General features: G+C 45.2%; 1 protein-coding gene across 3 annotated transcripts in view; it reads left to right on the forward strand.

Annotated features, from left to right (window-relative positions):
• Positions 1-13,746, forward strand: part of Ntn4 (netrin 4) — a 108,174-nt gene that overhangs the window by 1,903 nt on the left and 92,525 nt on the right. For all 3 annotated transcript variants that reach the window (XM_036169802.1, XM_036169805.1, XM_036169804.1), the window contains exon 2: positions 2,094-2,623. In XM_036169802.1, coding sequence (XP_036025695.1) covers positions 2,094-2,623 — 530 coding nt within the window. The remainder of the gene's footprint in view (positions 1-2,093; positions 2,624-13,746) is intronic.

Here is a 13,746-nt window from a genome sequence, read left to right on the forward strand (position 1 = left end):
CATCGGGAGGTTGTAAATAAACATCACAAGGCGAGTGTTGCAAGTCAAAGGTACTTGTACAGGCAGTATGCGCTTTTCCCCAGGAATGCTTCACAGGTGAGTCATAGCACACTGTGTTTTGTGTGTTTCTGGCCACAGGCAGCTGTTGCGCCCGCTAATCAGAACAATGGCAAACAGAGTCTGGTCATGGTGCACATTTTCATTTGACACTTAAAAAATAATGCCCGAGGAAACCCCTTATTTTGGTGGCAAGCCTGTGTGAGGTGGTGATTGTCCCTGTGTGGAATCTCTCCTCTCCAGCCAAAGCTGTCATTTGGCTGTATCCAATGCCCCTGTGATAACAACTCAGAGGTCTGTCTCGTAACCAGAAACATCCAATTAGCCAGAATTTGGGGTTTGGTTGCATTTTCCCTCTTCTTCTTCTTCTTCTTCTTCTTCTTCTTCTTCTTCTTCTTCTTCTTCTTCTTCTTCTTCTTCTTCTTCTTCTTCTTCTTCTCCTCCTCCTCCTCCTCCTCCTCCTCCTCCTCCTCCTCCTCCTCCTCCTTCTCCTCCTCCTCCTCCTCCTCCTTCTCCTCCTCCTCCTCCTCCTCCTCCTAGACAGGGTTTCTCTGTGTAGCTTTGCACCTTTCTTGGAACTCACTTGGTAGCCCAGGCTGGCCTCGAACTCACAGAGATCCGCCTGGCTCTGCCTTCCGAGTGCTGGGATTAAAGGCGTGCGCCACCACCGCCTGGCTACCTTTTCCTTCTTTTCCTCTGTGTTTTAATTTTTCTTAAATGGACAGGTTTTTTTGTTTACGGTATTCGTAATTAAAATGACAAACCCAAATTAAAGGATTATGACACGTAGCCAGAATGTGAATCAGTGGGTACTGTTTACCATTCCAAGTACTCCTGAAACATTAAGGTGGGTGGGAACTTCAGAGGGGAGAGTCAGTCTCTTTAAGACGAGGTTTAGTTCATGACAGTTGTTAGAGGTGAGGTTTGGTGTGTCAGACCATCAACATTCTCCAGCTAAGCTAACAGGTAAGCACTGCACAACCTGCCATAGGTAGAAATATTTAAGAAGCAGAGAGCAGGGACAATACACTTTTCCTGTCATGTGGTAGTTTGGAGGGTTTTTAATAGTTATATTTAGTTAATATTAGACATGGATATCACACATTTGAGATCCAGTGTTTTCTGGCTTTGCCACCTGAAATGAGGTCCCATTGTGTATTTATTAAATATCTTGTGTTGATTTTCCTAGAGAATTACCCCTTTACTGGCTAAAAATGAAGGAGATGGGGAGGTGGCTAAGCTCAGTTGCTAAAATGCTTGTTACACAAGCACGAGATGCGGAGTTCCATCCTTAGCAAGCACATCAAAAAGTGAGGTGTGATAGTACACTTACAGCCCAACACTGGAGAGGCCGAGACCAGAAGATCTGCAGGTCTCATGCGCTAGCTAGTCTAGCCTCCTTGGCAAGTTCTAGGCCAGTGGGAAACACTGTCTCAAAAACACAAGGTGAGGGGCTGGAGAGATGGCTCAGTGATTAAGATCACTCGCTGCTTTTGCAGAGGACCTGGGTTCTGTTCCTAGCACCGAACACTAGGACTCACAACTACCTCTAACTCCAGTTCCAGGGGATCCAGTACCCTCTTCTGGCTTTCTTCAGGCATCTGTGTGCACATGGTGCACATGCATATACTCAGACACACACACACACACACACACACACACACACACATACACACACACACACACACACACACACACACACACACACCCCATGATAAATCTAAAAGCAACAAGATACCTTAGGAACAATACCCAAGGTATTCTGGCCTCCACATGTGCACACTCACTTGTACACACAGCCAATTGCACACATGAACACACTATCATCTATCTCTCTGGCACACACATACTTGTATACATGAATCACTGTGAGTATCTCATAGTGTTCCTGGACCAGTTTGGTAACTTCTTCTCATACAGAAAGGCCCATGGTCTTCGGAGGATATCTTGACTGTTGTAGATAAATCAGGTACATAGCAGATCATTCCTATTTCCAATGGGTTTGTCTTGAATGACATATGCTCTCCCCTCCTCAGGACTGAGTGGCGTAGCTGGAGCTAATTCCCGCTGTGAGAAGGCCTGCAACCCTCGCATGGGAAACTTGGCTTTGGGACGGAAACTCCGGGCAGACAGCACCTGCGGTCAGAACGCCACCGAACCGTTCTGCTTCTACAGCGAGAACGCCGATCTCACGTGCCGGCAGCCCAAATGCGACAAGTGTAACGCGGCCCACTCTCACCTGGCCCACCTGCCCTCTGCCATGGCAGACTCGTCCTTCAGGTTTCCCCGTACCTGGTGGCAGTCCGCAGAGGATGTGCACCGGGAAAAGATCCAGTTAGACCTGGAAGCAGAATTCTACTTTACTCACCTAATTATGGTGTTCAAGTCCCCCAGGCCCGCGGCCATGGTGCTGGACCGGTCCCAGGACTTTGGCAAGACGTGGAAGCCTTACAAGTACTTTGCAACAAACTGCTCAGCTACTTTCGGTCTGGAGGATGACGTTGTCAAGAAGGGAGCTAGTTGCACGTCTAGATACTCAAATGCTTTTCCATGCACCGGAGGAGAGGTAAGGCACCTGTTTAATTCTACACTGTAAGGGAAGAGAGGTGGAAAAATGCTACCAGGCCACATTTTTTAAAAGCACGAAGCCATACTTGTAGCAACATGAATGAAATTAGCATTTCTGGTGAGCTTTGTCATAAATTATTTCTCACCCTTGGACATGGATGTGTAGCTCTTCTCCAGCAGATTGCCCACTGGCTGGATTTCAGTCAGGATTCTAAGATTCTGGTGCTTTTCATTTGCGCCATCCCTCTGCTCAGGATGTTTAAAGGCCGCTGGTCCCTCTGGCTAGCAGAAACGTTTACTGCGTTGCTGAGAAAGCATGCTTGGGAAGCATATGCTGGCATTTTCCTGATATTTGTAACGTAAATAGGTAGTAAATAAAAACAAAGTGAGGAGGGGGGGATATGTCCTTCAAAAGACCCCGAAAAAGGGACTGAGAAGGTGACTCGGCTGGCGAAGAGCTCCCCTTGCAAGCCTGATGTCCTTAGTTCAGAACCCCCACGAAAGAGGATGCAGGCTTGTCACTCAGCGCTGGGGAGGTGGAGACAGGAGGATCCACGGGGCTTGTTGGCCAGCCACTGTGGCCAAATCAGTGAGCCATAGGTTCAGTTAGAAACCCTGTCTCAAAAAGAGAGGTGGAGAGCCTGGCGGAAGGTGGGAGGGTGGGGGATGGCACAGTTGGTAAAGTGCCTGAGATACAGGCATGAGGATCTGAGTTCAGAGCCTCGGCACCTCTGTAAAAAGCATGATGGATCTCTAAGGCCTGCGGGCCCACTGGCTAATCTAGCCAATTGGCAAGCCCTGGGGTCAGTGTGGTACTATCTCAAAAGATAAGGTTGAGAATCTTAGTGAAAGACACTTGATGTCATCCTCTAGCTCCACATGCATAGACACACACACACACACACACACACACACACACACACACACACACGCACGTACAAATAAGGTAGAAAAGTGATGCTAAGATGCTTGCGTTCAATGTCTGGCTCCACACACATGTGCATGAATTCACACATGTACACACACACACACACACACACACACACACACACACACACACACACCTTGGAGGTTTGGTGTTAAGAATCCAAGAATGTGTAGCAAGCAAAGGAAGACAGTTCATTTTAACACAAAGGACGATTTGAGGCTCACATACACATGAACTCCACTTAGGGACTTGGGTCTGTCCTCTTTCCTGGGCCCAAAGTCAGGCCATGTTCATTCTGTAAATGAGTCTTGCCAGCTACAGGTCCAGTTTCTATATATTTTCCCCAATTTCATATTTCCTTCCCCTGTGGGAGGGAATATGTCTTTTTAGCTTTCATAGAGGCTCACAGGGAAATTCTCCCTAGGTGTCTGAGTACACACAAAGATCTAGGTGAAAGGAAACGAAGAGACTCTGGTGCTTTCAGCAACTAGATCAAGAAATGCTGATTCAAAAACAACAAAGAGGGCTGGAGAGATGGCTCAGCGGTTAAGACCACTGGCTGCCCTTCCAGAGGACCCGGGTTCGAGTCCCAGCACCCACATGGCAGCTCACAACTGTCTGTAACTCAGGTACTAGGGGATACAATGCCCTCTTCTGACTTCTGTGGGCACCAGGCACACACACACGGTACACAGACACACATGCAGGCAAACACTCATACACATAAAATAATGAAAAATTAAAAAAGGAAAAAATTGAGAAGTGGGGCAGGCAGCGAGAGTATCATCTTTCTGATGCTGATAGCTACCATGAATGTAAAGACTAGGTAAGTGATGGGTGGCCAGGGTTTGTTTTATAGAATCCCCTGGCATCAGGACATTTATCGATGTCTGGAGACACTTTTGCCCTAGGAGGAGCGATGAACACCATTTGGGATCTAGTGGGTGGAAGCCAGGGACAAAGCTAAGTCCTGGTCAATGCACAGGCGGCATTTCACACTCCTTCTACCTCAGAATTATCTAGCCCAAGATGTCAACACCACCCCGGTTGAGAAAGTGGGGGCTAGGTGTTGGGCCTCCATCCAATGCATGTCACTGACCGAAGGCTATAGGCGCAGAGATAAGCAGCATGCAGCAATTATTCACACAACTGCTCACAAGGTTCCCAGATGGCAGCACTTAGCGAATGTTTACTGCGTCTCTGCTGTGTGTCAAGCACTGTTCTCAGAGCTACTGGTTCCGCTTCTGGCTGGTAGAGGATCTGCTTGCAGGCGCCCGATGCAAAGTTTAGGGTGGGAATGTCTTCTTCCCTTGAGTCTCTGGCACAGAGTGCCTGTTGCTATGGGTTCATGCCCAAAGCCCTCCAGAATGGTGCTATATCGAAACCAGAGAACCAGAAAGGTCATGATCTGCCACTGTTTCCCATTCTCCTTAATAATCCTTAAAGCTCGCTTAATATTGCAAGCCCTTTATACGCTGTTATGATGGACATTTTTAAAGACAGGACAGGAAAGAGAAAGATAAGATAAGTTCCTTTTTTTCTTATGTGGAGAACACTTTGTATTAAAAACAAGGGAATGGTTTGAACTCTCAAACTGCTAAGGAACGGACCCACAGGCTCATCTCAGCTCTCTAAACCTCAGTGCTACCTGGCCACGTGTATTTGTAAAGTAACAAAATTAGTGAGCATCCAGGAGACAGGGGCCTGCTTGCTAACAGGTGCCACAGTGCTTCCACAGTTACTCAGAGATGCCTAATGCAATCCTTACCTGGGCTGTGCTGTAAGAGCACAACTAAACTGCTGGAGAGCTCAATCTGTCCAGGGTTTGCCTTGCAAGGACAGCGACCTGTTTTCCATCCCAGAACCCACATAAAAAAAGCTGGGCATGGTGCCACACACTTATAATCCCTGCATGGGCAAGGAAGAGCTGGGCAGATTCTGAGGGCTCGCTGGCCAGGCAGCCCAGCCCGCTTGGTGAGCTTCAGGCCAGTGAGACCCTGTCTTAAAAAAAGGAAAAGGTAGACGGCCCCTGAGGCACGACACCTAAGCTTGTCTGCTAGCATCCACACATGTACATGTATGTAGTTAGAGTTTTCCTGCCTGGCCCACAGTCAGGACAAATCTCTCTTACCCGCCAGTCCCACAGTCGCTCAGACCCAACCAAGAAAGCACACAGAAACTTATATTGCTTATAAACTGTATGGCTGTGGCAGGCTTCTTGTTATCTACTTTTTCTATCTTAAATTAACCCATTTCTGTTAGTTTATACTTTGTCACATGGCTCGTGGCTTACCAGTGTCTTTACATGTTGCTTCTCATGGCGGCGGCTGGCGGTGTCTCTCTCCAACCTTCTACTTCCCAGAATCCTCTTTTCTCTTGTCCCGCCTATACTTCCTGCCTAGCCATTGGCCAAACAGCATTTTATTTGTACAGAGCGATATCCACAGCACTTCCCCTTTTCTTTTTTTTTTTTTTTTAAGGAAGGTTTTAACTTTTACATAGTAAAATTACATATAACAAAACAATTGTCAAGCAAGAATTACAGTTACAATATTAAAGAAGATATCCTATCTATCTTATATTTGTGAGTCTAAGGTTTTATATCTAACTTATCTTTTATCATAATTGAGGAAATTATAACTATCTAGTCTTCAACCACATCAAAGACCTCAGAAGGATATAATATTACCTGAGAACCGGGAGAAGGATGCAAGCATTTTTCGGGAGTCTTGCAAGAGTAGACAGAGACAGCTGGCAGCCTGGACAGTCCTTTGTAAAGTTGGGGCATTTGTCTTCAGCCCACAGGGCTAGAGTCTCTCGATCACTTCTCTCAGTGTCCTGTAGAATGTCTGGCAGTTTCCTCTGCGAAGCAGGAACCTGAAGGACCATTTTGTCAAGCAAAGTTTAGTGGTCACCTTTCTATGGGTCCTGCATGTCCAGTTGATCAAGCAGTCCAGGCAAGAACAGTTTCTTGCCCAAATGGCTATTTTTGCAAAGGTGATGATAAGATATGAAGTGTCTTTAATGCCCATCCTCCTCTCTGAAGTAAATTGGTGCTGCCAGGAGCAGACATGTCTAACTGTCCAGAAAGTCTAAATTTTAAAAGTATTTTAAATGCCATATTCTGAAGGTCTTTGAAGTATTTGAAGATTACCTATCTATCTGAAATATCTCTATGTATACCTAGAAGACTTAACTAACATGGCTATAAGTATGATTATCACAGATGATTAATTATTAATCTATTTTTAATTATCCATTACAATTTTAAATGAGCTATACAAACATAATACCTTAAACATGAGTAGAAATATACACACAGTATAACAAAATTAACTAAGTTTGTATCAATAGACTAAAATCTAAACCAATGTAAAACATTTTAAACAAATTGTTGCTCTTTAGAAGTAAGTTTCCTAATCTACCCTTTCATCCTATTATATCTATATCACATGTATGTGTACCTAAACACAAATGTGCGCGCGCACACAGTCATGCACAATATTAAGTCGTTATTGTCACCAATGCTTACATCACATTCCAAGAAGAGACTACAGTTTTTATCAGTTATTTCAAGGGACAGATACCTTTTTAAATCCACGTTGTGGCCAGGCGGTGGTGGCGCACGCCTTTAATCCCAGCACTCGGGAGGCAGAGGCAGGCGGATCTCTGTGAGTTCGAGGCCAGCCTGGCCTCCAAAGCGAGTTCCAGGAAAGGTGCAAAGCTACACAGAGAAACCCTGTCTCGAAAAACCAAAATAGTAATAATAATAATAATAATAATTTCACATTGTAAACGTTTTTGGTTAACCCTGCTGTTTGAGCAGACTTCTTTTTAATGGTGAGGAAAACATGAGGTCAACTTAGCACCCCCTAGAGCAGTATTTACAACAGTGAGCCACTGCTGAATTTCCCTCCTGAACTTTCTCTGCTGCGTTGGTGAGCAAAAGAGGGCCTTGCTTCAAGATCAGAGGCAAAGGAAGCCCCCGAGGACCTATCGAGAACTGACCTCTCCTCTAGAACAGAAGTTGGATGGAATGAATTGTGCTGAGCTACCATGAATTTTGCAGCTAACACTGCAGATCACCAGGTTGTATCTTTGGAAACACAGTGTTCAGAAAAAAAAGCCAGCATCTCAGATTTCAAGTAGGACATCTCGAGTTCCATTTCTTTCTTGCCAATAAGCTCAGAGATCTGTTATCTTCCTGAATTTTCTATGACTTGCTCACAACTTCAGTAGGAAGATGTAGCTGTGCCCGTGACATAAGCTGGCTTCCAGGGTTCATTCAGAAATCTGGATCTGAACTTTGAGACCTTACAGCTGCACATCTAAAGAGTCTCATGCCTCCATCCACAAAGCTGGAGGGACCACATTCTGAAGGAGGGCTTTAAAAACATAGGTGCATTAGTCCACCCAGGCTGCTTTATGGGAGACTGACGCTGGTGGCTGAACCAGAGCCTTGAACATGCTAGGCAAGCTCTCTACATTGAGCCACATATTCAGCCCCAAAAGATTACTTTTTTTTTCCCCCCGAGACAGGGTTTCTCTGTGTAGCTTTGCGCCTTTCCTGGATTTTGCTCTGTAGCCCAGGCTGGCCTCGAACTCACAGAGATCCGCCTGCCTCTGCCTCCCGAGTGCTGGGATTAAAGGTGTACTCCACCACCCAGCAAGATTACTTTTTAAACCATGGAGTTAAACCTGCCACACAGACTTCTGAAGGTGGCCAGTAGTTTAAACAGATGGTTATTTTTTTAAAGCACACCCCCTACCCAGAGGATGACTCTGTTACCCAGAAGTGGCTTGGTTTGCCTGACAACTTGTTATAAGCTGTGGGACAGTTAGGGATAAAGCCACAGGTCTTCTGACCTGAAGTTCAGTGTTTGCTCCCTAGTTTATGTTCTTCCTCTAATATTGATACCCCCAGAGTTGCTGTGCACCCCCTTCCTCACTGTCTCAAAGCCATTTATTCGTTGCTATTCATCTGGAAGATATAAAGAGGAAAAAGAATTTTCCAAATGGCTTTCTCCAAAGAAACAATATCTTCTGAGATGTCAGTAACATCTCAAGATGGACAGAGCCAATAGTCAAGTTAGCCCAGAGAACACAAACTGGGGTCATGATTGATTTTCTGTCATTATAACAGAATGCCTCAGTCCAGGCAATTTGCAGGAATAGATGTGCACTTGGTTTATAGTTCTGTAGGTTGCCAAGTCCAACGTCATGGTACCAGCGTCTGCTCAGTGTTCTAACAAAGTCAAGGGCATCACCTGTTTCCACAAAACAACTTGCTAGCTTGGGTCTCTCTATCCTTATAAAACTGCTAGCCCCGTGACCCTCTAATGTAACCCCCGTGGCTGCTCTAAGTCCCAACCTCCAATGCTATCAACATACGAATGTGGAGTTTAAGTTTCCCACCCCTGAAATTTTGGTAAGCAAAGTCAAACAACCACAGCTGGGTTCAACGAAGTTAAACATCTGGAAACACAGATGCTACCGTTTGCATTACGCGTCAGTAAGAGAACAAGGAGCATGGCATCCAGTTCCATTTGTTTGGCCATGGGCTCTCTTTCAGCGGCCGAGTGTGCCTTGACTCCAGAGCTCCATAGCGCACTAGGTGGGAAATTCTGGGATGCCAAAGCCTCCTCTCAGGTGGTTGGTTTGATTTCAAGACTCTCTGTCAACTAGGGGCTTTAGTCCTTTTGACAGAGCAGTAGATAATAACAAGCTTGGAGCTGAAGATAGTGAGTCGATTAGGCTCTGGCAGGATGAAAAGAGACCCCCCCCCCCATTACATCACCCCCGGGCAAAGAAAATGTAGGAAAGTTAATCATTCAGGATCCTCCAGTCTTCCAGGCTTCTCCGAAGTAAGATTTTGATCACATGAACTGAAAGCAACGGTAGATGAGACAGACACCATCTTTTTTTCTCTCTCTCTCTGCTTACTGGTTTTAATAACTGGTTATTAAAAGCATTCTGTACAAAATTTGGATCACAACCAACTGGACCACATAGGTTTTTCCCCCACTCCGGGGCATAATGAATATATCACACTCAAAGAGAAGGGAGTAGAGTCATAGGCAGCAGTAAAGGAAGCCAAGAGCACAAAAGGATCTCGGTCTCCGAGCGGTCCTGGAATAGACAGTGTCTGCCTGGAATAGACAATGTCTGCTCACAAGGGTAGGGATTTTATCAACCTTATTCATGACTATTTCGTAGGACATGTAGGACATTGCTTGGCTCATCTCGGCAGTCAATAAATATGTAGTTGGGATGAATGGAGGGGTGGGTGATAAGCTGGGAGAGAGCAGAAAAATGTTCTTAAATTGAAAGTGAGAGGGGGTCAGAGGGGGTCAGAGGGGGTGAGAGGAGGTGAGAAGCAGAAGTTCCGGTTGGCAAGGAGAAACTAAGTTGGGGGTAATAGAAGACAAATTCAGGGAAGGACAATTAATAAGGATGCCAATGTCCACCTGCCCAGTCATCTAAATAAAGATGCCAATGTCCACCTGCCCAGTCATCTAAATAAAGATGCCAATGTCCACCTGCCCAGTCATCTAAGTAAGGATGCCAATGTCCACCTGCCCAGTCATCTAAGCAACGTTGGAGCTGCTCTGTGTCATGACCCACTCTAGATGCTAGTAGTGGGTCAGTGAACCGGACAGAATTTCCCTGTCCTAATGAAAACTTAGATGCTAATGCAGGGGTAGGTGGGTTGGGGTTGGGGAATTGAGATAAATAAAATGTATCAGGTACCAGAGTATGATAAATACTAAAGAGAAAATAAACAACACAGGACATGGAGAATGTCAACAAGAGGGTGCTACTTTTAAAAATTATGAAGCGACTTATGTTTGATAGAATGGACAATGGCTGAATTTCTGGGAAGTTCTCATGAGTGAACAACATCTGTAATTTAGGGTTCTCTCTCTCTCTCTCTCTCTCTCTCTCTCTCTCTCTCTCTCTGTGTGTGTCTGTACTATGCATGTGTATGCACATGTGTGCACATGTGTGCAAAGGCCAGAGGGGGACATTGTCTTACACCATCATTTCCACCTTGTGTTTTGAGAAATATTCTCTCACAGAACCTGTAGCTCACCGGTGACCCAAAAGCCCCAGGGATCCCCCGGTCTCCTCCTCCTCAGCACTGGGATTCCTAGCTTTTACATGGGCTTTGGGGATTGAATCCAGATTCTCACATTTGTACAGAAGACACTTCACTGACTAAGCCATCTCTCTCTCCAACCCCAGAGTCATGTGTCCTTCAACTTCTAAAAAGTAAAATGAAATTGGATGTTAATGACACAGAATAGGAATTATTATGACAAAATCCAATTTTTTGCTGATCAATAAAAAACCACTTCACTATGATGAGAGTATTTGAAAAGGACTTTAATGTCACCTGGGGGTGGGGGCGGGGCGGATGATGACGACAGGGGGTGAGAATACCACTCATGTGTAATTTGAAGGCTGGAGAGTTTAAATGGCTTTCCTACAACTACCACACTGGACCCTGTCTTCCTGACTTCTGTTCCCAATACACACATTAAGTTGAAATGTGCCTGTGACAAGTTGCGTGGAAGACACAGGAACCATGTATGTTTCTCTTCTTTGCAGTCCTACAGCCCACTGGGTGAGAGGTCATTTATGGAATTGTTTAGTAACCTGGGGCAGTATATGATTAATCCCCAAATACGTGGTGTAGATGGCATGCCCTTCAAGGTCCAAGCATTTAGTTGTCTCTTTGGGATATTGAAAAGTTTGGATTCTAATACCTGGTGATCAAAGTCTGTAGTGGAGAAAATGGTCAGCTGATTGAATTTTTACATGTGTTTACATGTCTGTGTTAAACTATGCTTGGGATTTTTTTTTTTAAACTTAAAGGATAAAGCAAACTAATCCAGGAGTGGGAATGCTCTTTAAACAATTTTCTTTTCGTTAGCTTTCATTTTCCTCAGGACTGACATCTCTGTTCAAGCCTGTCTCATCAATAGTAACAGTGATAAGTCAGGATGGTGAGCTCCTGTGTAGCCTTCTGATGGGAAGGACCCTGTAAGCATATTGCAGCCTATTTTCTTTCAAGAACCCCCTGAGGCTGAGCGTGGTGGCGGCGCACACCTTTAATCTCAGCACCAGGGAGGCAGAGGCAGAGGAACCTCTGTGAGTTTGAGGCCAGCTGAATCCACATAGTGAGTTCCAAGATGGGGGGGGGGGGGCTATGTAGAAAGAGTCTGTCTCAAGAAGAACCCTATTGGTCATTTCATGGACATAACAATGGTGAGTCAGAGTAACTCAGAGCCAAGGAAGTGATGAGCTAGCCAATATGAGAGATGGGATAATGAGCTTACCTTGAAATTACTGATATGATTAAGTTCTCATATAACTTCAGAGTAGAGAAGAGGGCTGTCAGGATGGCTCAGTAGCTAAGGACCCTTGTACCAAGCCTGATGACCTAAGTCTGATCCTCAGGACACATGAGTGGAACGGGGAGAAGTGACTGATGCAAATAGTGCTGTGGCCTTTAATCCTCCCCCCAATAAATAAACAGAACAAACTGTTAAAGAATTCATCAAGTAGAAGATAAAAATAAAACTAGACTAACTCTGCGATTGTTAGAGGTCGTAGAAAACAACCAGACTGATGGGTAATTTGAAATGAATTGCATTACATACTCTGGGTTAAGAACTGACTGTTTTCTTTTGCTCTAAAAATACGTATCACAAGTGGAGATTTAACATTACCTCAGATGATTTAAACCAGGGGTCCTCAACCTTCCTAATGCCGTGACCCTTCAATACAGTTCCTCGTGCTGTGGTGACCCCCAACCATAAAATCATTTTTTGTTGCTACTTCCCAACCGTCATTTTACTACTGTTGTGAATCATAGTGCAAATATCTGTGTTTCCTGGTGGTCTTGGGCGACCCCTGTGGAAGAGCCTGAGGGGACCGTGACCCACAGGTTGAGAACCACTGATTGAAAAGAAGTCCTATAGGGAGGGAGCATGTGATGAGTGTCACTGAGCACGCCTTTCGACTGGCTTGATTTTGAGCGGAGGGGAGTCCCTTTCACCTGACTGGTAACTACTGAAAGAAGTTTTTCCAAGTCAGTTATCTAAGGTTCTAATGTGTTTGTCTCCTTGAAGTTCACCCTCAGCTATAACTGTATAACGCTATCTATGTATGGCTACATACAGCGATGTGATTATGTACAGCCTAAGGTACGCCTTTCCTTAAGGATTATAGCTAAACCTGTATAATGGCACCAACTCCAAAGGAAAAGTTCCTCTAGTTTAAACAAAACTCATGCAGGGGTTGTTGGTTAAAATGATTGAAAGACGCTACAGAAAAGGGGGAGAGCCAAACATAGATGTCCAGATGCCTGATTGATTGAGGAGAGAGAGACAGAGACAGAGAGAGACAGACAGAGATAGAGAGACAGACAGAGATAGAGAGACAGAGAGAGACAGACAGACAGAGACAGAGAGACAGAGACACAGAGAGACTGGAAGAGAGAGACAGAGAGAGAGAGAGAGAGAGAGAGAGAGAGTATGCACGCGTGTTTTCTGTGTACAGATACACACACACAAGTGTGCAGGCCAGAGGGTAATGCCAGGCATCTTCCCCCATCAATCTCCATCTTTTTTTGGAGGCAGAGTCTCTTCCTTAACCTGGAGCTCACCAAATTAGCTCGGCTGGCTGGCCGGCCTGACTAGAGACCCGCCCGACTCTACACACACTCACCAGCGCACTAGCTTGGCACCACGTGCAGCTTTTGTGCAGGAGCTGGGGGCCCACACACAAGTCTTCATGCTTGTGAGCTGAGACATCTCCCCAGCCACCTGAGAAAACTTTCCCCCCAACAAAATAACACCCTGGTTGGCTTTTTTTTTTTAAAAAAAAGTCTGTTTTGTACTTATTCTATCTGATGCTTTAACTTGGCCAATATTTGGTCGAAATATTCTGGAAACTTTGAGAAATCAGATCGCAAACTGTCAGATTTTTTGAAGTGAGTCATTGAAATATTAAGGTTTAATGACGAAGAGCATATGAGAGGTAGATACCTGGGGGCCAGGTGCATTCAAGCATATGAGGCGACTTCAAGAAACGGAGAACCCTCAAAACCAGACTAGGGATTAAGGGTGTTAAGTGTTGGGAACTCCACAAACCTGTGAAAGTGACTCATATTAATGACGTGGGAG

Source organism: Onychomys torridus, chromosome 20 (genome assembly GCF_903995425.1).
Source record: "Onychomys torridus chromosome 20, mOncTor1.1, whole genome shotgun sequence".
NCBI classification, from domain to species: domain Eukaryota; kingdom Metazoa; phylum Chordata; class Mammalia; order Rodentia; family Cricetidae; genus Onychomys; species Onychomys torridus.